Raw genomic sequence first — 25402 nt, forward strand, 5'->3', positions numbered from 1 at the left:
CATTCAATGCTTTTACTGTAGTTTATCCCAAAAAATAATCAGGGGGGTTAAACAAAGAATATATTATTAATGTACATTTGATGTCTTAATCTCAAAGAGCTTTGATCTGTGGTTGTTACTGTACATTTGCAGTTGTAACAGACTATGCAATAAGTTGTCTATACAAACTCTGATCGATTGAAGTACATAATGGTCCTTTAAAAGTGCAAGGACAACCTCAGAGGATGCAGGCTCAAAGGTTTGCATTTTATTGAAGAATATCAGGATTCACATGTAGAATTTCAAATGTTCTCATGAAGCTTTCATGATGAGAAGTTAATTTGACAATCAAATCAGCCATGCTCATGTAGAATTAATCAAACCTTCCTGCCATGCAAGAAACCACATGAATCATTTTCTGCCATGTTTTTTCCCTTTGTGGAGATTGCATTTGAACTAGAGAAATGTGACTTGATAGTGAATGCTGTTCTGTTCCCTAATGGAATGACTGTGTTTTGTCTCATTGGTTGCCAGGGTCTAGAGTCCTCATCTTCAGCCAGATGACCAGGGTCCTTGACATTCTTGAGGACTACTGCATGTGGAGAGGTTATGAGTACTGCCGTCTAGATGGGAACACTCCACACGAAGCAAGACAGGTACGGGGCATGACTTCAGCTGATGAGGCCTCATTGACCACAATCACAGGCTCCCATGGAAACCATTAGGAACTGTAGTGGAACAGTTCAATCACAGTTCAATCAAACCTACCATGGTCGTGTTTTTGCAGTATCTTTACTTCAAGCCACTTTACTTTGCCTACTGTGCTCGTACTGACTGTGCTTGTAATATTTGTGTAAAGTGTATTTACTTTAACTACATGAAACAGAACTGATATTTTAAACATTGTCTAACTAATGCGTTAGCTTTATGGCCATGTTTCTAGGAAGCCATAGAGGCCTACAATGCTGAAAACAGCATCAAGTTCATTTTCATGTTGAGCACCAGAGCTGGAGGTCTGGGCATTAACCTGGCAACTGCAGACGTCGTTATCCTGTATGACTCCGACTGGAACCCTCAAGTGGACCTGCAAGCAATGGTTAGAAACATTTCAGTTGTGGCTTCCTTGGAAACGTACTTCTATATCTATATATACAGTTGAAGTCGGAAATGTACATACACTTAGGTTGGAGTCATTAAAACTCATTTTTCAACCACTCTACACATTTCTTGTTAACAAACTATACATTTGGCAAGTCGGTTAGGACAGCTACTTTGAGCATGACACAAGTCATTTTTCCAACAATTGTTTGCAGACATATTATTTAATTTATAATTCACTGTATCACAATTCCAGTGGGTCAGAAGTTTACATACACTAAGTTGACTGTGCCTTTAAACAGCTTGGAAAATTCCAGAAAAGTATGTCATGGCTTTAGAAGCTGACATCATTTGAGTCAGTTGGAGGTGTACCTGTGGATGTATTTCAAGGCCTACCTTCAAACTCAGTGCCTCTTTGCTTGACAACATGGGAAAATCAAAAGAAATCAGCCAACACCTCAGAAAAGAAATTGTAGACTTCCACAAGTCTGGTTCTTCCTTGGGAGCAATTTCCAAACGCCTGAAGGTACCACATTCATCTGTACAAACAATAGTACGCAAGTATAAACACCATGGGACCACGCAGCCGTCATACCGCTCAGGAAGGAGACGCGTTCTGTCTCATAGAGATTAACGTACTTTGGTGCGAAAAGTGCAAATCAATCCCAGAACAACAGCAAAGGACCTTGTGAAGATGCTGGAGGAAACAGGTACTAAAGTATCTATATCCACAGTAAAACAAGTCCTATAATCGACATAACCTGAAAGGCCGCTCAGCAAGGAAGAAGCCACTGCTCCAAAACCGCCATAGAAAAAGCCAGACTACGGTTTGCAACTGCACATGGGGACAAAGATCGTACTTTTTGGAGAAATGTCCTCTGGTCTGATGAAACAAAAATAGAACTGTTTGGCCATAATGACCATCGTTATGTTTGGAGGAAAAAGGGGGTCGCTTGCAAGCCGAAGAACACCATCCCAACCGTGAAGCACGGGGGTGGCAGCACCATGCTGTGAGGTGCTTTGCTGCAGGAGGGACTGGTGCACTTCACAAAATAGATGGCATCATGAGGAAGGAAAATGATGTGGATATATTGAAGCAACATCTCAAGACATCAGTCAGGAAGTTAAAGCTTGGTCGCAAATGGGTCTTCCAAAGTACGTTCATCTCTAGGAGACAGAACGTGTCTCCTTCCTGAGCGGTATGACGGCTGCGTGGTCCCATGGTGTTTATACTTGCGTACTATTGTTTGTACAGATGAACGTGGTACCTTCAGGCGTTTGGAAATTGCTCCCAAGCATGAACCAGACTTGTGGAGGTCTACAATCTTTTTTCTGAGGTCGGCTGATTTTCTTTTCATTTTCCCATGATGTCAAGCAAAGAGGCACTGAGTTTGAAGGTAGGCCTTGAAATACATCCACAGGTACACCTCCAATTGACTCAAATGATGTCAATTAGCCTATCAGAAGCTTCTAAAGCCATGACATAATTTTCTGGAATTTTCCAAGCTGTTTAAAGGTACAGTCAACTTAGTGTATGTAAACTTCTGACCCACTGGAATTGTGATACAGTGAATTATAAATTAAAAAATATGTCTGTAAACAATTGTTGGAAAAATGACTTGTGTCATGCTCAAAGTAGCTGTCCTAACCGACTTGCCAAATGTATAGTTTGTTAACAAGAAATTTGTGGAGTGAAAGAAAAACGAGTTTTAATGACTCCAACCTAAGTGTATGTAAACTTCCGACTTCAACTGTATATATATATATATATATATACAGTGAGGGAAAAAAGTATTTGATCCCCTGCTGATTTTGTACGTTTGCCCACTGACAAATAAATAATCAGTCTATAAATTTAATGGTAGGTTTATTTGAAAAGTGAGAGACAGAATAACAACAAAAAAATCCTAAAAAACGCATGTCAGAAATGTTATGAATTGATTTCCATTTTAATGAGGGAAATAAGTATTTGACCCCTCTGCAAAACATAACTTAGTACTTGGTGGCAAAACCCTTGTTGGCAATCACAGAGGTCAGACGTTTCTTGTAGTTGGCCACCAGGTTTGCACACATCTCAGGAGGGATTTTGTCCCACTCCTCTTTGCAGATCTTCTCCAAGTCATTAAGGTTTCGAGGCTGACGTTTGGCAACTCGAACTTTCAGCTCCCTCCACAGATTTAATGTGCTTCTTCTTGAGCCACTCCTTTGTTGCTTTGGCCATGTGTTTTGGGTCATTGTCATGCTGGAATACCCATCCACGACCCATTTTCAATGCCCTGGCTGAGGGAAGGAGGTTCTCACCCAAGATTTGACGGTACATGGCCCTGTCCATCGTCTCTTTGATGCGGTGAAGTTGTCCTGTCCCCTTAGCAGAAAAACACCCCCAAAGCAAAATGTTACCACCTCCATGTTTGACGGTGGGGATGGTGTTCTTGGGGTCATAGGCAGCATTCCTCCTCCTCAAACATGGCGAGTTGAGTTGATGCCAAAGAGCTCCATTTTGGTCTCATCTGACCACAACACTTTCACCCAGTTCTCCTCTGAATCATTCAGATGTTCATTGGCAAACTTCAGACGGGCATGTATATGTGCTTTCTTGAGCAGGGGGACCTTGCGGGCGCTGCAGGATTTCAGTCCTTCACAGCGTAGTGTGTTACCAATTGTTTTCTTGGTGACTATGGTCCAAGCTGCCTTGAGATCATTGACAAGATCCTCCCGTGTAGTTCTGGGCTGATTCCTCACCGTTTTCATGATCATTGCAACTCCACGAGGTGAGATCTTGCATGGAGCCCCAGGCCGAGGGAGATTGACAGTTATTTTATGTTTCTTCCATTTGCGAATAATCGCACCAACTGTTGTCACCTTCTTACCAAGCTGCTTGGCGATGGTCTTGTAGCCCATTCCAGCCTTGTGTAGGTCTACAATCTTGTATTTTTATACAGGTAACAAGCTGAGATTAGGAGCACTCCCTTTAAGAGTGTGCTCCTAATCTCAGCTCGTTACCTGTATAAAAATACACCTGTCCACAGAAGCAATCAATCAATCAGATTCCAAAATCTCCATCAGGGCCAAGACCAAAGAGCTTTCCAAGAATGCCAGGGACAAGATTGTAGACCTACACAAGGCTGGAATGGGCTACAAGACCATCGCCAAGCAGCTTGGTAAGAAGGTGACAACAGTTGGTGCGATTATTCGCAAATGGAAGAAACATAAAATAACTGTCAATCTCCCTCGGCCTGGGGCTCCATGCAAGATCTCACCTCGTGGAGTTGCAATGATCATGAAAACGGTGAGGAATCAGCCCAGAACTACACGGGAGGATCTTGTCAATGATCTCAAGGCAGCTTGGACCATAGTCACCAAGAAAACAATTGGTAACACACTACGCTGTGAAGGACTGAAATCCTGCAGCGCCCGCAAGGTCCCCCTGCTCAAGAAAGCACATATACATGCCCGTCTGAAGTTTGCCAATGAACATCTGAATGAGAGGGGGTCAAATACTTATTTGCCAATGAACTTTCTGATTGAGAGGGGGTCAAATACTTATTTCCCTCATTAAAATGCAAATCAATTTATAACATTTTTGACATGCGTTTTTCTGGATATTTTTGTTGTTATTCTGTCTCTCACTGTTAAAATAAACCTACCATTAAAATTATAGACTGATCATTTCTTTGTCAGTGGACAAACGTAGAAAATCAGCAGGGGATCAAATACTTTTGTCCCTCACTATATATATATATATATATATACACACACTGCTCAAAAAAATAAAGGGAACACTTAAACAACACAATGTAACTCCAAGTCAATCACACTTCTGTGAAATCAAACTGTCCACTTAGGAAGCAACACTGATTGGCAATACATTTCACATGCTGTTGTGCAAATGGAATAGACAACAGGTGGAAATAATAGGCAATTAGCAAGACACCCCCAATAAAGAAGTGGTTCTGCAGGTGGTGACCACAGACCACTTCTCAGTTCCTATGCTTCCTGGCTGATGTTTTGGTCACTTTTGAATGCTGGCGGTGCTTTCACTCTAGTGGTAGCATGAGACGGAGTCTACAACCCACACAAGTGGCTCAGGTAGTGCAGCTCATCCAGGATGGCACATCAATGCGAGCTGTGGCAAGAAGGTTTGCTGTGTCTGTCAGCATAGTGTCCAGAGCATGGAGGCGCTACCAGGAGACAGGCCAGTACATCAGGAGACGTGGAGGAGGCCGTAGGAGGGCAACAACCCAGCAGCAGGACCGCTACCTCCGCCTTTGTGCAAGGAGGAGCAGGAGGAGCACTGCCAGAGCCCTGCAAAATGACCTCCAGCAGGCCACAAATGTGCATGTGTCTGCTCAAACGGTCAGAAACAGACTCCATGAGGGTGGTATGAGGGCCCGACGTCCACAGGTGGGGGGTTGTGCTTACAGCCCAACACCGTGCAGGACGTTTGGCATTTGCCAGAGAACACCAAGATTGGCAAATTCGCCACTGGCGCCCTGTGCTCTTCACAGATGAAAGCAGGTTCACACTGAGCACATGTGACAGACGTGACAGAGTCTGGAGACGCCGTGGAGAACGTTCTGCTGCCTGCAACATCCTCCAGCATGACCGGTTTGGCGGCGGGTCAGTCATGGTGTGGGGTGGCATTTCTTTGGGGGGCCGCACAGCCCTCTATGTGCTTGCCAGAGGTAGCCTGACTGCCATTAGGTACCGAGATGAGATCCTCAGACCCCTTGTGAGACCATATGCTGGTGCGGTTGGCCCTGGGTTCCTCCTAATGCAAGACAATGCTAGACCTCATGTGACTGGAGTGTGTCAGCAGTTCCTGCAAGAGGAAGGCATTGATGCTATGGACTGGCCTGCCCGTTCCCCAGACCTGAATCCAATTGAGCACATCTGGGACATCATGTCTCGCTCCATCCACCAACGCCACGTTGCACCACAGACTGTCCAGGAGTTGGCGGATGCTTTAGTCCAGGTCTGGGAGGAGATCCCTCAGGAGACCATCCGCCACCTCAGCAGAAGCATGCCCAGGCGTTGTAGGGAGGCCATACAGGCACGTGGAGGCCACACACACTACTGAGCCTCATTTTGACTTGTTTTAAGGACATTACATCAAAGTTGGATCAGCCTGTAGTGTGGTTTTCCACTTTAATTTTGAGGGTGACTCCAAATCCAGACCTCCATGGGTTGATACATTTGATTTCCATTGATAATTTTTGTGTGATTTTGTTGTCAGCACATTCAACTATGTAAAGAAAAAAGTATTTAATAAGATTATTTCATTCATTCAGATCTAGGATGTGTTGTTTAAGTGTTCCCTTAATTTTTTTGAGCAGTGTATATATATGTATATATATATATATATACACAGTGCATTCGGAAAGTATTCACACCCCTTCACGTTATGTTACAGCCTTATTATAAAATGTATTAAAGACTTTTTTTTGCTTGTCAATCTACACACAACACCCCATAAGAAATATTTGCAAATGTATTACAAATAAAAGTTTAAAATGATATTTACATTAGTATTCAGACCCTTTACTCAGTACTTTGTTGAAGCACCTTTGGCAGCGATTACAGCCTCAAGTCTTCTTGGGTATGACGCTACAAGCATGGCACACCTGTATTTGGGGAGTTTCTCCCATTCTTCTCTGCAGATCTTCTCAAGCTCTGTCAGGTTGAATGGGGAGCGTCGCTGCACAGCTATTTTCAGGTCTCTCCAGAGATGTTCGATCGGGTTCAAGTTCGGGCTCTGGCTGGGCCACTCAAGTACATTCAGAGAATTGTCCCGAAGCCATTCCTGCGTTGTCTTGGCTGTGTGCTTAGGGTTGTTGTCCTGTTGGAAGGTGAACCTTCGCCCCAGTCTGAGGTCCTGAGCGCTCTGGAGCAGGTTTTCATCAAAGATCTATCGGTAGTTTTATCTGGTGATCTTTCCCTCGATCCTGACTAGTCAGTCCCTGCCACTTAAAAACATCCCCACAGCATGATGCTGCCACCACCATGCTTCACTGTAGGGATGGTGCCAAGTTTCCTCCAGATGTGACGCTCGGCATTCAGGCCAAAGAGTTCAATCTTGGTTTCATCAGACCAGAGAATCTTGTTTCTCATTGTCTGAGAGTCCTTTGGGTGCCTTTTGGCAAACTCCAAGCGGGCTGTCATGTGCCTTTTACTGAGGAGTGGCTTCCGTCTGGCCACTCTACCATAACAGTCTGATTGGTGAAGTGCTGCAAAGATGGTTGTCCTTCTGGAAGGTTCTCCCATCTCCACAGAGGAACTCTGGAGCTCTGTCAGAGTGACCATCGGGTTCTTCGTCACCTCTTTGACCAAGGACCTTCTGCCCCGATTGCTCAGTTTGGCCGGCCGGCCAGCTCTAGGAAGTGTGTTGGTGGTTCCAAACTTCTTCCATTTAAGAATGATAGAGGCCAATGTGTTCTTGGGGACCTTCAATGCTGCAGAAATTTTTTGGTACCCTTCCCCAGATCTGTGCTTCGACACAATCCTGTCTCGGAGCTCTACGGACAATTCCTTCGACATCATGGCTTGGTTTTTGCTCTGACATGCACTGTCAACTGTGAGACCTTATATAGACAGGTGTGTGCCTTTCCAAATCATGTCCAATCAATTGAATTTACCACAGGTGAACTCCAATTAAGTTATAGAAACAGCTCAAGGATGATCAATGGAAACAGGATGCACCTCAGCTCAATTTCGAGTCTCATAGGAACGGGTCTGAATACTTATGTAAATAAGGTATTTCTGTTTTTTAGTTTTTATACATGGGGGATACAATCTTCCCAGCTCTGCAGATTTTGCTGCGAAGAGACAAAATCATTAGATCATTTGTTTTGGTACAGTTGAAAAATATATGGCAAATAGAAATCCAATATGGATGGTGTTACGAGATAGATGGGAGGTGTTGAATGGAGCTGAAGGATGGGACTAATAACAACAACTAATAACAACAAGATAACTAATGTAAAGCATACTGTGTCCATAATAAGTATATAGGTTATAGGTTTAGAGCTTTTGTGAAAGAGCACAGTTAGAAAAATATGGCATATAGAAGCAAACCAGATGGACATCATGAAAATGATTGGGGGAAGTTCAGGAGTAAAAACAAACAAATATAATTATTGTAGAATTTGACTGTGTCCATAAAATGTAAATAGTATGTATGGGCTGGAAGTAGAGGCCTAAGCGTTGTTGTTCACTAGTTTACTCCAATTGGGGAAGGGGTGGTGGGGTTGGAAAGTAATGAAGGGAAATATAATTTAAAAAAGGATATGTGTGTGTGTATGGATGTATGTATATATGTATGTATGTAAATAGATATGTGTGTGTGTGTGTGTGTGTGTGTGTATATATGTATGTATGTAAATAGATGTGTGTGTGTGTGTGTGTGTGTGTGTGTGTGTGTGTGTGTGTGTGTGTGTGTGTGTGTGTGTGTGTGTGTTATGTATATGTATATACAGTGGGGAGAACAAGTATTTGATACACTGCCGATTTTGCAGGTTTTCCTACTTACAAAGCATGTAGAGGTCTGTAATTTTTGTCATAGGTACACTTCAACTGTGAGAGACGGAATCTAAAACAAAAATCCAGAAAATCACATTGTATGATTTTTAAGTAATTAATTTGCATTTTATTGCATGACATAAGTATTTGATACATCAGAAAAGCAGAACTTAATATTTGGTACAGAAACCTTTGTTTGCAATTACAGAGATCATACGTTTCCTGTAGGTCTTGACCAGGTTTGCACACACTGCAGCAGGGATTTTGGCCCACTCCTCCATACAGACCTTCTCCAGACCCTTCAGGTTTCGGGGCTGTCGCTGTGCAATACAGACTTTCAGCTCCATCCAAAGATGTTCTATTGGGTTCAGGTCTGGAGACTGGCTAGGCCACTCCAGGACCTTGAGATGCTTCTTACGGAGCCACTCCTTAGTTGCCCTGGCTGTGTGTTTCGGGTCGTTGTCATGCTGGAAGACCCAGCCACGACCCATCTTCAATGCTCTTACTGAGGGAAGGAGGTTGTTGGCCAAGATCTCGCGATACATGGCCCCATCCATCCTCCCTCAATACGGTGCAGTCGTCCTGTCCCCTTTGCAGAAAAGCATCCCCAAAGAATGATGTTTCCACCTCCATGCTTCACGGTTGGGATGGTGTTCTTGGGGTTGTACTCATCCTTCTTCTTCCTCCAAACACGGCGAGTAGAGTTTAGACCAAAAAGCTCAATTTTTGTCTCATCAGACCACATGACCTTCTCCCATTCCTCCTCTGGATCATCCAGATGGTCATTGGCAAACTTCAGACGGGCCTGGACATGCGCTGGCTTAAGCAGGGGGACCATGCGTGCGCTGCAGGATTTTAATCCATGACGGCGTAGTGTGTTAGTAATGGTTTTCTTTGAGACTGTGGTCCCAGCTCTCTTCAGGTCATTGACCAGGTCCTGCCGTGCAGTTCTGGGCTGATCCCTCACCTTCCTCATGATCATTGATGCCCCACGAGGTGAGATCTTGCATGGAGCCCCAGACCGAGGGTGATTGACCGTCATCTTGAACTTCTTCCATTTTCTAATAATTGCGCCAACAGTTGTTGCCTTCTCACCAAGCTGCTTGCCTATTGTCCTGTAGCCCATCCCAGCCTTGTGCAGGTCTACAATTTTATCCCTGATGTTCTTACACAGCTCTCTGGTCTTGGCCATTGTGGAGAGGTTGGAGTCTGTTTGATTGAGTGTGTGGACAGGTGTCTTTTATACAGGTAACGAGTTCAAACAGGTGCAGTTAATACAGGCAATGAGTGGAGAACAGGAGGGCTTCTTAAAGAAAAACTAACAGGTCTGTGAGAGCCGGAATTCTTACTGGTTGGTAGGTGATCAAATACTTATGTCATGCAATAAAATGCAAATTAATTACTTAAAAATCATACAATGTGATTTTCTGGATTTTTGTTTTAGATTCCGTCTCTCACAGTTGAAGTGTACCTATGATAAAAATTACAGACCTCTACATGCTTTGTAAGTAGGAAAACCTGCAAAATCGGCAGTGTATCAAATACTTGTTCTCCCCACTGTATGTATGTGTGTGTGTGTATATATATATATATATTTGCGAGAAGAAAAACATATGGGGGATTGGAATTGATGCAGACAATTACATTGATGGAAGTTACAATCTATCTGAAATATTAAAGCTGATCTACCCCCTAAAAAATAAAAAGGGTCTGAATACTTATGTAAATAAGGTATTTCTGTTTTTTTGTTTTTATACATTTTCAAAAATGTCCAAACTTCTTTTTTCTTTGTCATTATGGGGTATTGTATGTAGATTGAGGATATATATATATATTTTTATTCATTTTAGAATAAGGCTGTAACATAACAAAATGTGGAAAAAGGGAAGGGGTCTGAATACTTTCCAAAGGCACTTAGATGTCATGCATACAAAAATACTAGTAATGTTAGTTTACAACACTGGCTTGTATCTTGTCTTGTACTTATAAAAAGTGTCTTGTTTCAAAGAAATAGACACCTCAAACACTGAGGCAATCAGTGTGTTTTGTTTTTGCCTCTCTAGGACAGGGCTCATAGAATTGGTCAGAAGAAACCTGTGCGAGTGTTCCGCCTCATCACTGATAATACAGTCGAAGAGAGGATTGTAGAGAGAGCTGAGATGAAGTTGAGGCTAGACTCCATTGTTATACAACAAGGTATTCAGCATGGTTTTAATTTGCGACTTCGTGGTTTGTCATTACATGGCTTTCAAATCCATATAGATCATATTACATTACTAGAGGGGTTATGTCATAAACCCTCAAAGTTCCATAATGGTGCGAAAATGGCAGCCATCTTGGTCAGGGAGAAATTCAAAACCAGTCTAATTGGAATTAATGGCAGTAGAGGCATAGGTGATGCATTTCCTGCTTTTACTTACACAGGAAAATAAAAGTAAGGCATGTGATGTATCAGAAATTATGTAATGGAATTATAGTCAACCTAAAATATTGTCATATAATAAATACAGTATGGCTTTTATACACATTTTCTGAACAAACAGCATCTAAAATATATGTAAACAGACCATAAATGTCTCAGATTTTGTTTTCTTGGAAAGCTGGGTGCTATTATATGATACAATAGCAGTACTTGTTGCATTTATAACTTGTCCAAGTCCTATTCAGTGCCTTGGGTGTGAGAAAAGAGCTTTACAAATTAAATTAATTATTAATATTATTATTATTATTATTATTATTATTATCATTAACTGATCTGAGCCAGTGTATGGCTGTGGATTGACTGCATTGTTTGAATGGAATGTTGGCATAGTGGCAGTTAATTCCTCTTAAACTGCCTGGCTAGCTAGCTAACACACATACAGTGCAGATTCATTCTTCACATTCATTGTTTTTACACAATATCTTATCACAGCACTGGCAAACTGTGGTTGACCAACTCCCTGACCAACATGACTGACCTTTGGACCATCATAAGAAGGTTCATGTCCATTCTAGCATTCTAATTCCTAATTCTATGTTCAAATCCCTTAAATGTGGCCTTACCTTTGTTTAAAAAAAAATTGGTCTGACTCATAGCAGACAGTAAATCAGACTTGAATTTGTAATGTGGCCCATATCATTAAAGTGTTGTTTAGCAATGGTCCTTGGGACAGGCAAGACAGACCTTGGTTAGGCTTGAGACAAAATTAGACCACACATATATGCTGTACATGCATGCATGTATACAGATACTTTAGTAGTTTATAGAATGATCTAGACCCTGAGACATGGCTGTAAGTGCCTGCTGCAGGGTCTTGTACATTCAGTCCCACACCCCAACTACTTCTCACATCTTTTCAACTTTCCAGGGAGGCTGATGGAGCAGTCCAACAAGCTGGGGAAAGATGAGATGCTGCAGATGATCAGGCATGGGGCCACTCACGTCTTCGCCTCCAAAGACAATGAGCTCACGGACGAAGACATCAACACCATCTTAGAGAGGGGGGCAAAGAAGGTGAGTGAGCACCATGTGAAGGATCAGTACACAGTGTTTGGTTGACAGACTGGCTGCTTGGTTCTCTGTGCTCACCTGTCCTTTTGACAGTGGTGGAAAAAGTACCCAATTGTCATACTTGAGTAAAAGTAAAGATACCTTAATAGAAAATGACTCAAGTGAAAGTCACCCAGTAAAATACAAAACATTTTTGGTTTAAAAATACTTAAGTATCAAAAGTAAATGTAATTGCGAAAATATACTTAAGTATCAAAAGCAAAAGTATAAATCATTTCACATTCCTTATTTTAAGCAAACCAGACGGCACGATTTTCTTGTTTTTTTTATTTACGGATAGCCAGGGGTACACTCCAACACTCAGACATAATTTACAAACTAAACATTTGTGTTTAGGGAGTCCACCAGATCAGAGGTAGTAGGGATGACCAGGGATGTTCTCTTGATAAGTGCATGAATTGGACCATTTTCCTGTCTTGCTAAGCATTCGAAATGTAACGAGTACTTTTGGGTGTCAGGGAAAATGTATGGGAAAATAAGTACATTATTTCCTTTAGGAATGTAGTGGAGTAAAAGTAGTCAAATATATGTATGTATGTACAGTGGGGAGAACAAGTATTTGATACACTGCCGATTTTGCAGGTTTTCCTACTTACAAAGCATGTAGAGGTCTGTAATTTTTATCATAGGTACACTTCAACTGTGAGAGACAAAATCACATTGTATGATTTTTAAGTAATTAATTTGCATTTTATTGCATGACATAAGTATTTGATATATCAGAAAAGCAGAACTTAATATTTGGTACAGAAACCTTTATTATGTTTCCTGTAGGTCTTGACCAGGTTTGCACACACTGCAGCAGGGATTTTGACCCACTCCTCCATACAGACCTTCTCCAGATCCTTCAGGTTTCGGGGCTGTTGCTGGGCAATACGGACTTTCAGCTCCCTCCAAAGATTTTCTATTGGGTTCAGGTCTGGAGACTGGCTAGGCCACTCCAGGACCTTGAGATGCTTCTTACGGAGTAACTTCTTAGTTGCTCTGGCTGTGTGTTTCGGGTCGTTGTCATGCTGGAAGACCCAGCCACGACCCATCTTCAATGCTCTTACTGAGGGAAGGAGTTTGTTGGCCAAGATCTCGCAATACATGGCCCCATCCATCCTCCCCTCAATACAGTGCAGTCGTCCTGTCCCCTTTGCAGAAAAGCATCCCCAAAGAATGATGTTTCCACCTCCATGCTTCACGGTTGGGATGGTGTTCTTGGGGTTGTACTCATCCTTCTTCTTCCTCAAAAAAGCTATATTTTTGTCTCATCAGACCACATGACCTTCTCCCATTCCTCCTCTGGATCATCCAGATGGTCATTGGCAAACTTCAGACGGGCCTGGACATGCGCTGGCTTGAGCAGGGGGACCTTGCGTGCGCTGCAGGATTTTAATCCATGACGGCGTAGTGTGTTACTAATGGTTTTCTTTGAGACTGTGGTCCCAGCTCTCTTCAGGTCATTGACCAGGTCCTGCCGTGTAGTTCTGGGCTGATCCCTCACCTTCCTCATGATCATTGATGCCCCACGAGGTGAGATCTTGCATGGAGCCCCAGACCGAGGGTGATTGACCGTCATCTTGAACTTCTTCCATTTTCTAATAATTGCGCCAACAGTTGTTGCCTTCTCACCAAGCTGCTTGCCTATTGTCCTGTAGCCCATCCCTACAATTTTATCCCTGATGTCCTTACACAGCTCTCTGGTCTTGGCCATTGTGGAGAGGTTGGAGTCTGTTTGATTGAGTGTGTGGATAGGTGTCTTTTATACAGGTAACGAGTTCAAACAGGTGCAGTTAATACAGGTAATGAGTGGAGAACAGGAGGGCTTCTTAAAGAAAAACTAACAGGTCTGTGAGAGCCGGAATTCTTACTGGTTGGTAGGTGATCAAATACTTATGTCATGCTATAAAATGCAAATTAATTACTTAAAAATCATACAATGTGATTTTCTGGATTTTTGTTTTAGATTCTGTCTCTCACAGTTGAAGTGTACCTATGATAAAAATTACAGACCTCTACATGCTTTGTATGTTGGAAAATCTGCAGTGTATCAAATACTTGCTCTCCCCACTGTGTGTGTGTGTGTGTGTGTATGTGTATATATATATATATATATATATATATATATATATATATATATATATATATATATATATATATATATATATATATAGTAAAGTACAGATACCCAAAAAAACTACTTAAGTAGTACTTTTACTTAAGTACTTTACACCACTGCCTTTTGACTTATCCTAGACGGCTGAGATGAACGAGCGCATGGAGGGTCTGGGAGAGAGCTCCCTCAGGAACTTCACTGTGGATACCGGAGGAGCAGAGACCAGCCTCTACAATTTTGAAGGGGAGGACTACAGAGAGAAGCAAAAGGTATCAAATTACTACATGCTTTGTCATAGCATCAAAGAGCATTTTGCATTGACATTTTATTCATTTAGCAGACTATCTTATCTAGAGCGACTTACAGTAGTGAGTGCATACTTTTTCGTTCTGGTCCACCGTGGGAATCGAACCCACAACCCTGGCATTGCAAGCGCCATGCTCAACCAACTGAGCAGCTTGATATGGTACTGTACTTTGATTAGCTAGTTCCCTTGTTGAATTTCATCTTAGTTATTGAACTTTGTGAATACTGTGTGATAGAGGTAGAGATGACATACAGAGTATACTATTCATAGATGCTTATGAAATAAACTTAATGAAACCACAGTAACCATGAAATGAGGTGTACATCATATACCGTATACTGAGTTGATTCACCTTGTGAGGGATGGACTGGTCTTTTTTTGTAGCTGAGTATGATGGAATGGATCGAGCCTCCTAAAAGAGAAAGGAAAGCCAACTATGCGGTGGATGCCTACTTCAGAGAGGCCCTGCGTGTCAGTGAACCTCGAGCCCCCAAGGTAACGCCCACTCACAGATCAATCACACAGAAACTTCAGGGGCTGCCACCTTGCTTTGCATCCCTGCTTATAAATTACATGCTTATTCAAGTGCTGTCCCCATCAAGGTTATTATACTAAACGAAAACTGAAACTAAAATAAAAACAAAATTGGAAAAACAATTTAGTAAACTGAAATAAAAATTTTACGAAAAACATTTGAAAAACTAAAACTATACTGAAGCTATTATATTTGACTACAAAACCAAAAATTGTTTATAATAATAACATCAAATTATGTTTAGTTTTTTTCTTCTAAACTTTGGACAAAAATGGGTCTTTCAAGCTTTATCTTCTAATGGGGTTTTCAAGCTTCTGAATCTAGCGGGTATATGCTGCTAGTCGATGCCGATGTTTCAAATAGGCCTAGCTTGTGCATCACTATCATGAACTATCACTAGCTAACAGGGAAGAAATCCAAAGGCGAGCACGGAGTATGACTGGGTCAAGCTAGAACTTCTTGTGAAGTTGCTGGAGCCGTTTACAACCTTCACCGACCAACTTCAAACTGACAGCCACTTGCTGTCTGATGTGGTGCCGTGCCTTCTCAACCTTAAGGCACACTTGCAGTTAACTACTGTTACAAAACAGTTGGCACAGGTCCTCCTGAAGTCACTGTGTGAGCGCTTCGCATGCATACTGAATCCTCTGGCAACCAACTTCGATCCAACCCCTGCAGCAGCTTGCCTGATGGACCGAAGTGTCTCTCTGGCACTTCGCTCCACAGAGATGGAGCCACTGATGAGTGAAGCAGAGTCTTTTGTACTTCAGCAAATCAGAGAGTACAGCCGTGGGGCAGGAGTACCCCATGAAGGTGCAAGCAAGTTAAATCCAGCAAGCATCTCAACCACAGTGCTTTCAGAAATATAGCTTCCTCGCATCAAGGATTGTGTCAGAGGTCACTGTCCAGCCGGAGAGTCAACCTGGCTGGGCATTAAGTGCCCCGTGTGAGCTGCGGAAATACCTGGAAGAAGTGAAGGGGGGCATGTTTACAGAGTCACCTCTCCAGTTCTGGCAGGCAAAGATGGCTGTTTATCCAAAGCTGTACCCTGTGGCACTGGATCTGGTTTCTGCCCTGCATCCCAAGTGTTCGTGGAGAGAATATTCTCTGTCTGTGGAAGAGTTGCTAGTCAGTAGTCAACCATTTGTAGGGTTGCAAAGTAACTACCATAAATTTGGTAACGTTCAAACTTTGGTAACTTCCAAACTGGTGGCAGTTGTGAAAAAAAGTCAATACTTGGAAGAGTTGCGGAGTTAATTTAAAATAATTCCTTTGTTGATTAGATACTTTCAACATTAATTAGGCTATTTTCTCTTTAACCATATGGTCTATCCACTAGAAACTCATGGGCAATATGGACACAGATATAATAAATTAATATGAATACATTTTTTAATAAGTATTTAAAGTATAAATTATCTAAATTACATTAGATTGCCATAGATTACCTGTTCATTACCAAAATTATAGAAGATACTGGTAACTTTGGTATATTACCGGTAGCTTTGCAACCCTAATCATTCCTCTTGTTTCCCACATCTTCCAAATAATGATGGTCAAGAAGTCAGAATGATGTCCATGTAAGGGGTGTACATGTTAATCTTGCTCACAAGAACATGATTAATAATGATGAATGTATTTCAGGCCCCACGTCCCCCCAAACAGCCTAACATCCAGGACTTCCAGTTCTTTCCCCCTCGCCTGTTTGAGCTGCTAGAGATGGAGATCCTTTTCTACAGGAAGACAATAGGCTACAAGGTAAGACAGCTGTAGTTAAGTTCATTGTCTGATGGATAAATAAAGTGTGCCCATGTTGACATAGGTAGCTTTAAGCTTAGCCATTTATAGTCATGTATTCTTGTTTCCTGCACATGGTAGTGTGACTTGAATGTCCCTTCTGACTGGTTCTACTTTACTGAAACAATTTACAAAGTTGAATATTTAAAAACAATATTTTGGAATCTGTTAGCTTGGGCTTTCACAGAGCCAACATATTACTTGTGGGATGGGGAATAGAGCCCATAGAAGTGTGTCTCAACTCTGACATTTGTTAGCAGCATCCCAAGTGCTTAACTGTGCCAAGGCAGACTGCTGAAGTGAGACAGATTGGAGCTTTTACTCCTCCATGGTGCCAGAACCACAGAACACACACACACACACACACACACACACATTCCCCCTATGCCACCTGATCCCAGGGTACATCTGCTCAGTTCTGCCCAGTTAGCCTGGTTCCCCAACAGGCCTGTCTATCGCTTCACCCAGCCTTAGGGGTCTCTCGCCCAGCCTCATAGCGAGAGACAGAGCCGTTCGGTGTTATGTCTCATCAGAGCTGTCTCTAATATGAGCTATGTCTGTCCTCTCCTTTGTGCTGCTGCAGGTGCCCAGGAGCCCTGACATTCCCAACTCTGCTCAGGTGCAGAAGGAGGAGCAGAGGAAGATCGACGAGGCGGGGCCCCTCAGTCCTGAGGAGACTGAGGAGAAGGAGAAGCTTCTTACACAGGTACTGGAGGGCGCTAGGCTAGACACAACTGTCTAGATTCCTAAATTATTTGAGTAAGATCCCTGTAGTGTTTGTCACAAAAGTGCCACATTATTAGACATTCTAAAGCTTGTAGTGCTGTGTTTATAGTGAATGTTGTTACTCAGGGGTTCACAAGTTGGAACAAGCGAGATTTCAATCAGTTCATTAAAGCCAATGAGAAATATGGCCGTGATGACATCGACAACATCGCTCGGGAAGTCGAGGGGAAAAACCCTGAAGAAGTCATTGAATATTCTGGTAAGATACCGGAGGTCCTCATCATCGTCATAATCATCCTCATCTATTATTCCATTACAGTTGTTTACTAGAGACCCTTTCTTGTATCTGTTTCAAATAACCATGGTTATTACAGTTTATTATTACTTTTTATATGCTCCACACTAGTCTTTTCATACTCTTTTTTTATTTTCAAGCCATTTTCTGGGAGCGGTGCAATGAACTCCAGGATATTGAGAAAATCATGGCCCAGATCGAGCGTGGTGAGGCCCGCATCCAGAGGAGGATCAGCATTAAGAAGGCACTGGATGCTAAGGTGAACTACTTTACAGAAGTTGTTTTGATTTTCTAAATAAGTGCTCAAGTGTGTTGGATAGTGGCTGATAAGTATTTTTGTATTGATCTTTAAAATGCAATGATTGCCTCTCTAAAACATATTTTCCCTTGTAAGCACTGTGGAAATTACATATTTGAATTTGCTAGTAGCAACCTTTATTTTGAGTATGCTCCAAGATAAATTATTATTTTCAAATTGACTAAATGGAAAATGTTGTTTTTGATTCATTTCAGATTGCGAGATACAAGGCCCCATTCCACCAGTTGAGGATTCAGTATGGCACCAATAAAGGGAAGAACTACACGGAGGAGGAGGACAGGTTCCTGATCTGTATGCTCCACAAGATGGGCTTTGACAAGGAGAATGTTTATGAGGAACTCCGACAGTGTGTCCGGAACGCCCCCCAGTTCAGATTTGACTGGTTCATCAAGTCCCGAACTGCCATGGTATAGTATGCCCTGAACAGTTTTACTATGTTATAGCTGTTAGAAGGTTTAGGTGAGCAAACATGGGGACACTTATTTGATATGACACCTGGACTGCCTCTGGGATAGTCAATAAACCCAGTTACAGTGTCTTAGTGTCCCTACTTCTTTACTTTCTCTGGATCCATCATAAAAACGTGTTTTATTACTTTTATTATAGACTATAGTACATTTCTAGTGAATTCAGAGACCATCTTGTTAGCTTTCCTCTCACATTTATAGTAGGTATGGCGGAATATAGAATTGAATTTGTTTCAATGTGTTCCTCCTTTACAAGTTGAGATGGATGAGAATTCATGGGACGAAAGGCTATCCTATAGATTCAGTTTCATGCATCACCAGTATACAGACACACTTACCTCTCTGGGGTTATATTCCATCACTTTGTGCATTTGACAAAGTGGTATGTAACATGAACGGTTTTGGTTATTGAAATGTCAATATTATGAACAAAAACTGTAATAACCACAAGAGGAGCATATTGAATGAATATAAAAAAAAATGTTTGCTTCAAACAGACTGGCTAACATAGATAGAACAGCAGACATCCATTGTACTATTGTTTTCTTGTTCTCTGCTAACAGCTGTCTCTTGTTCCCCCAGGAACTCCAGCGGCGCTGTAACACTCTCATCTCTCTCATTGAAAAAGAAAATATGGAGATTGAGGAAAAGGAGCGTGCTGAAAAAAAGAAAAGAACCCCAAAAAGCCAGACGGTAATTGATCTTACGAATTATATATTTTTTGGGAAGAAATAGGCATATTGGTTGACCATCTTGAGAATTCTGAACCATGTTACCATGACAAATGGATCAATACTCATGTGTTAGAATATTCATATTTCATACGTACATTGTAACATTTACACATAGACATGCAATTGATTTGATTCTAATGTCATTTTTATTCTAAGACTCACAAAAGGAAGGCAGATGCATCATCAGAAGCCACAGGACGCAAAGAGAAGAAAGCGAGAGCCTGAAGATGTCATGTAATTAATGTAGCTCCCACCAGGCCCAATCCTAACTTGAAAGATAAGTAATTTGATCATTTGATTTACACACACAGTTCTCAAGTTAGGATTTGGCCCATCAACAACAAACAGCATTAATCACCCACACAAAAAATACAAACACAACCTTCAATAGCTGTAGTAGTTTCTGTGGAAGTGAGTTGCTTCTCATTTTTAAGACATTTTGTATTACTATTTTTTGCAATTATTTGATGCCCTTTGAAACTCAACATGCTATATGTATCTACGGATGTGTTTTGATTGTTGTTTCATGTCTTGTGTAGTTGGCATGGTGGTGAAATAACAACCTTTGTATGTTTGTTTTTCCTCCATTTTGTGCATGGCTGTTTTTGAAGCTATGTGTTTGACACATTGTTATTATGTTACATCAAGAGGTTCCCTGTATGCACCTTATATAACCCATTGCTTTGCACATATCCTAAGCTCTTTTTATATTGAGTTTAATTTCATTGATCCTTTTAAGCTATTTTAAGTGTTGGTATTTGAACAAAAAGTTACTGTTGTATTTAGCTTTTCCTGTTAATTTTTTTAAATGTATGAGTTCATTAAACAAAATCCAACCTTAGTTATACAGTACTTGACCTTTTTTGCGAGTAACTTTTATGTCACACAAAATCCTCATATACATTATATTAAACTCATCAAACTAAAGTAAAGAAAGCTGTGAACCCAACAGTAGCAGATAGTATTACATAAGATAAGGACCATGAGTATTAGGCACTAACTACTATATACAAAAGTATGTGGACACCCCTTCAAATGAGTGGATTCGGCTATTTCAGCTGCAGCAGTTGCTGACAGGTGTATAAAATTGAGCACACAGTCATGCAATCTCCATAGACAAACATTGGCAGTAGAATGGCCTTACCAAAGAGCTCAGTGACTTTTTCAACGTGGCAACGTCATAGGATGCCACCTTTCCAACAAGACAGTTCGTCAAATTTCTGCACTGCTAGAGCTGCCCCAGTCAACTGTAAGTGCTGTTATTGTGAAGTGGAAACGGCTAGGCACAACAACGGCTCAGCCGCAAAGTTGTAGGCCTCACAAGCTCACAGAACGGGACCGCCGAGTGCTGAAGCATAAAAATCGTCAGTCCTCGGTTGCAACACAACACTCACTACCAAGTTCCAAACTGCCTCTGGATGCAACATCAGCACAAGAAGAGCTTCATGAAATGGGTTTCCATGGCCGAGCAGCCACACACAAGCCAAGTGTCGGCTGGAGTGGTGTAAAGCTCGCCGCCATTGGACGCGTTCTTTGGAGGGATGAATCCCGCTTCACCATCTGGCGAATCTGGGTTTGGCGGATACCAGGAGAACGCTACCTGTCCCAATGCATAGTGCCAACTGTAAAGTTTGGTGGAGGAGGAATAATGGTCTGGGGTTGTTTTTCATGGTTCGGGCTAGGCCCCTTAGTTCCAGTGAAGGGAAATCTCAATGCTACAGCATAAAATGAAATTCTAGACCATTCTGTGCTTCCAACTTTGTGGCAACAGTTTGGGGAAGGCCCTTTCCTGTTTCAGCATGACAATGCCCCTGTGCACAAAGCGAGGTCCATACAGAAATGGTTTGTCGAGATCGGTGTGGAAGACCTTGACTGGCCTGCACAGAGCCCTGACCTTAACTCCATCGAACACCTTTGGGATTAATTGGAATGCAGACTGCGAGCCAGGCCTAATCGCCCAACATCAGTGCCCGACCTCACTAATGCTCTTGTGGCTGAATGGAAGCAAGACCCCGCAGCAATGTTCCAACATCTAGTGGAAAGCCTTCCCAGAAGAGTGGAGCCTGTTATAGCAGCAAAGGGGGGACCAACTCCATATTAATGCCCATGATTATGGAATGAGATATTCGACGAGCAGGTGTCCACATACTTTTGGTCATGCGGTATATATTGTATTGATACTGACTGCTACAACATGTTGGACCCCCAATGTGTGTGGTTCCCCTTTTACAAATTATTGAGCAGTAATAAGCTTCACTTAGCAATGATGAATCTAAGCTGCTCACATATTATTGGGAGGGAACTCTTCGTGCCTTCATGGGGGATGAAGTTACACTATATGTCCACATGGGGGCATTTTAACGCTGTCCTAGAATAAGAGGCAGCGTCACCAGTGTTGAAGCAGGTGACAAGTCTGAGAATATACTATAGTATATTCATCATGCCATTTATAACCTGTTAAGAAACCAAAGATATTGCAAACCACCCTTCAGTATGTGGATATTTGCCTTAACCAACTCAACTTGTTTTTTATTATGTTTTCAAAAAGCTGTAATTCAAATCACACATACTTTACCTTTAATCCAATTGAAATAGAATTGCTGCTTCAGAGAGTGTGTAAACTGTGAGACTGTGTTAGCATGATCTGATGGAGACTGTGATATTAGGCCCTGCAATTTATACTGTAACTAACACTTACAAACAACTGTAGCTCTGTAGCTCAGCTGGTAGAGCATGGCGCTTGTAACGCCAAGGTAGTGGGTTCGATCCCCGGGACCACCCATACACAAAGAATGTATGCACGCATGTAAGTCGCTTTGGATAAAAGCGTCTGCTAAATGGCATATTTAATTTATTTTATATTTAGAAAAACTAAGTGAATCTTGGGAGCATGCAGATCTTTAAGGTGTTTTCTGCCTTAGCTTTAAAAGTCTGTGGAGCTACATGCAGCCTAGTTCTAATTAACACATACAGTATCTCAATCAAATTCAATCAATCAAATTGTATTTATAAAGCCCTTTTTACATCAGCAGATGTCACAAAGTGCTATACAGAAACCCAGCCCAAAAACCCAAACAGCAAGCAATGCAGATGTAGATGCATGGTGGCTAGGAAAAACTCCCTAGAAAGGCAGAAACCTAGGAAGAAACCTCTTCTGGCTGTGCCGGGTGGAGATTATAACAGTACATGGCCATTAAGGCCAGATTTTTCTCCAAGATGTTCAAACGTTCATAGATGACCAGCAGGGTCAAATAATAATCACAGTGGTTGTAGATGTTGCAACAGGTCAGTACATCAGGAGTAAATGTCACTTGGCTTTTCATAGCCGGGCATTTAGAGGTTGAAATAGCAGGTGCAGTGGAGAGAGAGAGTTGAAAACAGCAGGTCTGGGACAATGTAGCACGTCCGGTAAACAGGTCAGGGTTCCATAGCCGCAGGCAGAAGAGTGGAAACTGGAGCAGCAGCACGACCAGGTGGACTGTGGACAGCAAGGAGTCATCAGGCCAGGTAGTCCTGAGGCATGGTCCTAGGGCTCAGGTCCTCAGGGATGGGAGGGAGAGAGAGAATTAGAGGGGGCATACTTAAATTCACACAGGACACCGGATAAGACAGGAGAATAACACCAGATATAACAGACTGACCCTAGACCCCTGGCACATAGACTATTGCAGCACAGATACTGGAGGCTGAGACGGGGGGTCGGGAGACACTGTGGCCCCGTCCGACGATAACCCTTGACAGTGCCAACCAGGCAGGATATAACCACCCACTTTGCCAAAGCACAGCCCCCACACCACCAGAGGGATATCAACAGACCACCAACCTACTACCCTGAGACAAGGCTGAGTATAGCCCACGAAGATCTCCTCCACTGCACGAGCCCGAGGGAGCGACAAACCGGATCTGTGATGATCACTCAGGTGTGATAAATGTTAACAACATTACTTCCTTCCTAATGCATGGATTATCTAATTATGAGTTAATAGGAATGTTCTCATTTGTCGCTTTTCAAATAGTCATTTTTTTTAAATGATGCATCTTGCACTAATTGGTGTGAATCACTAGGAGCTTTAGTTTGTGTCGCTTAGTTGTATACACAATTTAAATTGTGACTGGGGACAACAGTAACCCTATTTATCAGACTAAACTACATACGATGCATAATGCATAATTAAAATATTGTTAGATGTATTATGTTTGTGTACATTGTCAATCAGGAACATCTTATACTGTGGGCTACTGCATCATCTGAAAGACAACATTGTGTGATACACTGACACTGTCAAATAGTTTTTTCTTTGTGCTGATGAATATGATTCCCTTACTTTAAGAGTGAGAGTCATTCCATTGTCCTCCTAGAGAATATCCCAAGGTGAACTGTTGTCTTATAAATGCTCAGTGAGAAGAAGGGAGCCATGATGCATGACAGCCCTCATAAAACTCTGGTCCCAAGTCGTAGAGCCAACCTATCTATAATTAAGAAATAATGAGGCCCTCAGAGATTGCCATCAATTGATTAGAGGAAAGAAAGGAGGAAAAACTAAAAGAAATGAAAGCAAAAACAGCCTCTCACAGGTTTCCCTCCATTCAATGTGTTTGCCTTTGATTTTCAAGTGATCTCAGTCCCAGGTGAGACAGGGCCGATGAAACACGACTTAAGACAAGTTAGAAAGGTGATGTTTTCAAGTTTACTTGTTTCTTGTCCCTGTAGATGGTACACAGAGATAATTCTCAGTCGCAAAGATAATTTGTCTGTTGACATTAACACAAAATTGACTCTGTAATAGAGTTTGTAATCGATTTCTCCAAAGATAGTCTTAGTTTATTTCATTTAATTTATATCTTCTCCTTGTGATATTGCTGGAAACTATGGTGTATCAGTGTGAACTTTCATCTGAAATTACTCAATAGAAAGTAAATTGTGTGAAATGGCCAAATTTGAATTGGAGTTGCCTTTTGGTGGTTTTAGAACAATTTAAATTATGGGTGAAGAGATTACATCTCTCATTGTACCTGTACCAACTGTTTAGATACATTTCTTGATTCACAACACTGATGTGAAAAATCCATATGTCCTTGTAATTGTATTTTTAAATCATCACTGTATGTCAAATAAATCAATGTGTGTTATTTAATGAAAATAACTCCGAAATTTCCCTGAGAATCCTTTGGCCCTTGAAATGCTCAGTCTGATCGTGTTGGCGTTAGGAAACAAATTTGAAGATATCTACATACACAGCCCTGATTGGCTGATAGGATGGTCTAGAGCCCACCCCCTTACCCAGATTAAAAGGCATTGGTCTATTATAATCATTTACATTTTAGTCATTTAGCAGACGCTCTTATCCAGAGCAACTTACAGTTAGTGAGTGCATACATTTTTCATACTGTCCCCCCATGGGAATCAAACCCACAACCCTGGCATTGCAAAGCGCCATGCTCTACCAACTGAGCTACAGGAGGCCTACAAAGATCACCTTGTGACTTCATGATGTGGGCTAAAAGTTCCATCTCACCTGAATAGGCTGAATTATTTATTTTTTTAAACAGCTCTTACACAAAAAGGGCATTATCATCATTGTCACAATTTCATTGTGTTATTTCAACTTCATAGTGTGGAAAAATCATACAAAAAAATGAAGAAAAAAACATGTTTTTAACTGCACTGCCCCTCTAACACTATTTTCTCAGTTTATATATGTGAAGTCAAAATGGCATCAGCTCTGTCTGTGAGGAAGACACAATGTTGCCCCTGAGACTCTATTTGGCCAACTAAACACCCTGTGAACAGTACATGATAATAGCTGCTATTCTCGCTGTCAGGCCCAGCAATAGAGGGGTGAGGAAACCTTGGCCTGTCTCCAAGTAATTTTCCATCGCTTGACGGCTGCCAGTCAGGTTATGAGAGATGACACCCTGCACATTTACAGCACTAACTGCTGTCTGGTGAGAGAGCAATGTTCTACATATGGC

At 41.8% G+C, this 25402-nt stretch overlaps 1 protein-coding gene across 1 annotated transcript in view; it reads left to right on the plus strand.

Annotated features, from left to right (window-relative positions):
* The window catches only part of LOC121579946 (SWI/SNF-related matrix-associated actin-dependent regulator of chromatin subfamily A member 5), a 35640-nt gene extending 15370 nt beyond the window's left edge, over positions 1 to 20270 (plus strand). The window contains exons 12-24 of the mRNA XM_041894956.1: positions 514 to 635; positions 923 to 1075; positions 10659 to 10791; positions 11946 to 12091; positions 14390 to 14518; positions 14941 to 15051; positions 16736 to 16849; positions 17472 to 17594; positions 17741 to 17873; positions 18050 to 18168; positions 18423 to 18635; positions 19278 to 19388; positions 19586 to 20270. Coding sequence (XP_041750890.1) covers positions 514 to 635; positions 923 to 1075; positions 10659 to 10791; positions 11946 to 12091; positions 14390 to 14518; positions 14941 to 15051; positions 16736 to 16849; positions 17472 to 17594; positions 17741 to 17873; positions 18050 to 18168; positions 18423 to 18635; positions 19278 to 19388; positions 19586 to 19654 — 1676 coding nt within the window. The 3' untranslated portion in view covers positions 19655 to 20270. The remainder of the gene's footprint in view (positions 1 to 513; positions 636 to 922; positions 1076 to 10658; positions 10792 to 11945; positions 12092 to 14389; positions 14519 to 14940; positions 15052 to 16735; positions 16850 to 17471; positions 17595 to 17740; positions 17874 to 18049; positions 18169 to 18422; positions 18636 to 19277; positions 19389 to 19585) is intronic.
* Positions 20271 to 25402: the final 5132 nt, after the last annotated feature.

This window comes from Coregonus clupeaformis, chromosome 13, assembly GCF_020615455.1.
Source record: "Coregonus clupeaformis isolate EN_2021a chromosome 13, ASM2061545v1, whole genome shotgun sequence".
NCBI classification, from domain to species: domain Eukaryota; kingdom Metazoa; phylum Chordata; class Actinopteri; order Salmoniformes; family Salmonidae; genus Coregonus; species Coregonus clupeaformis.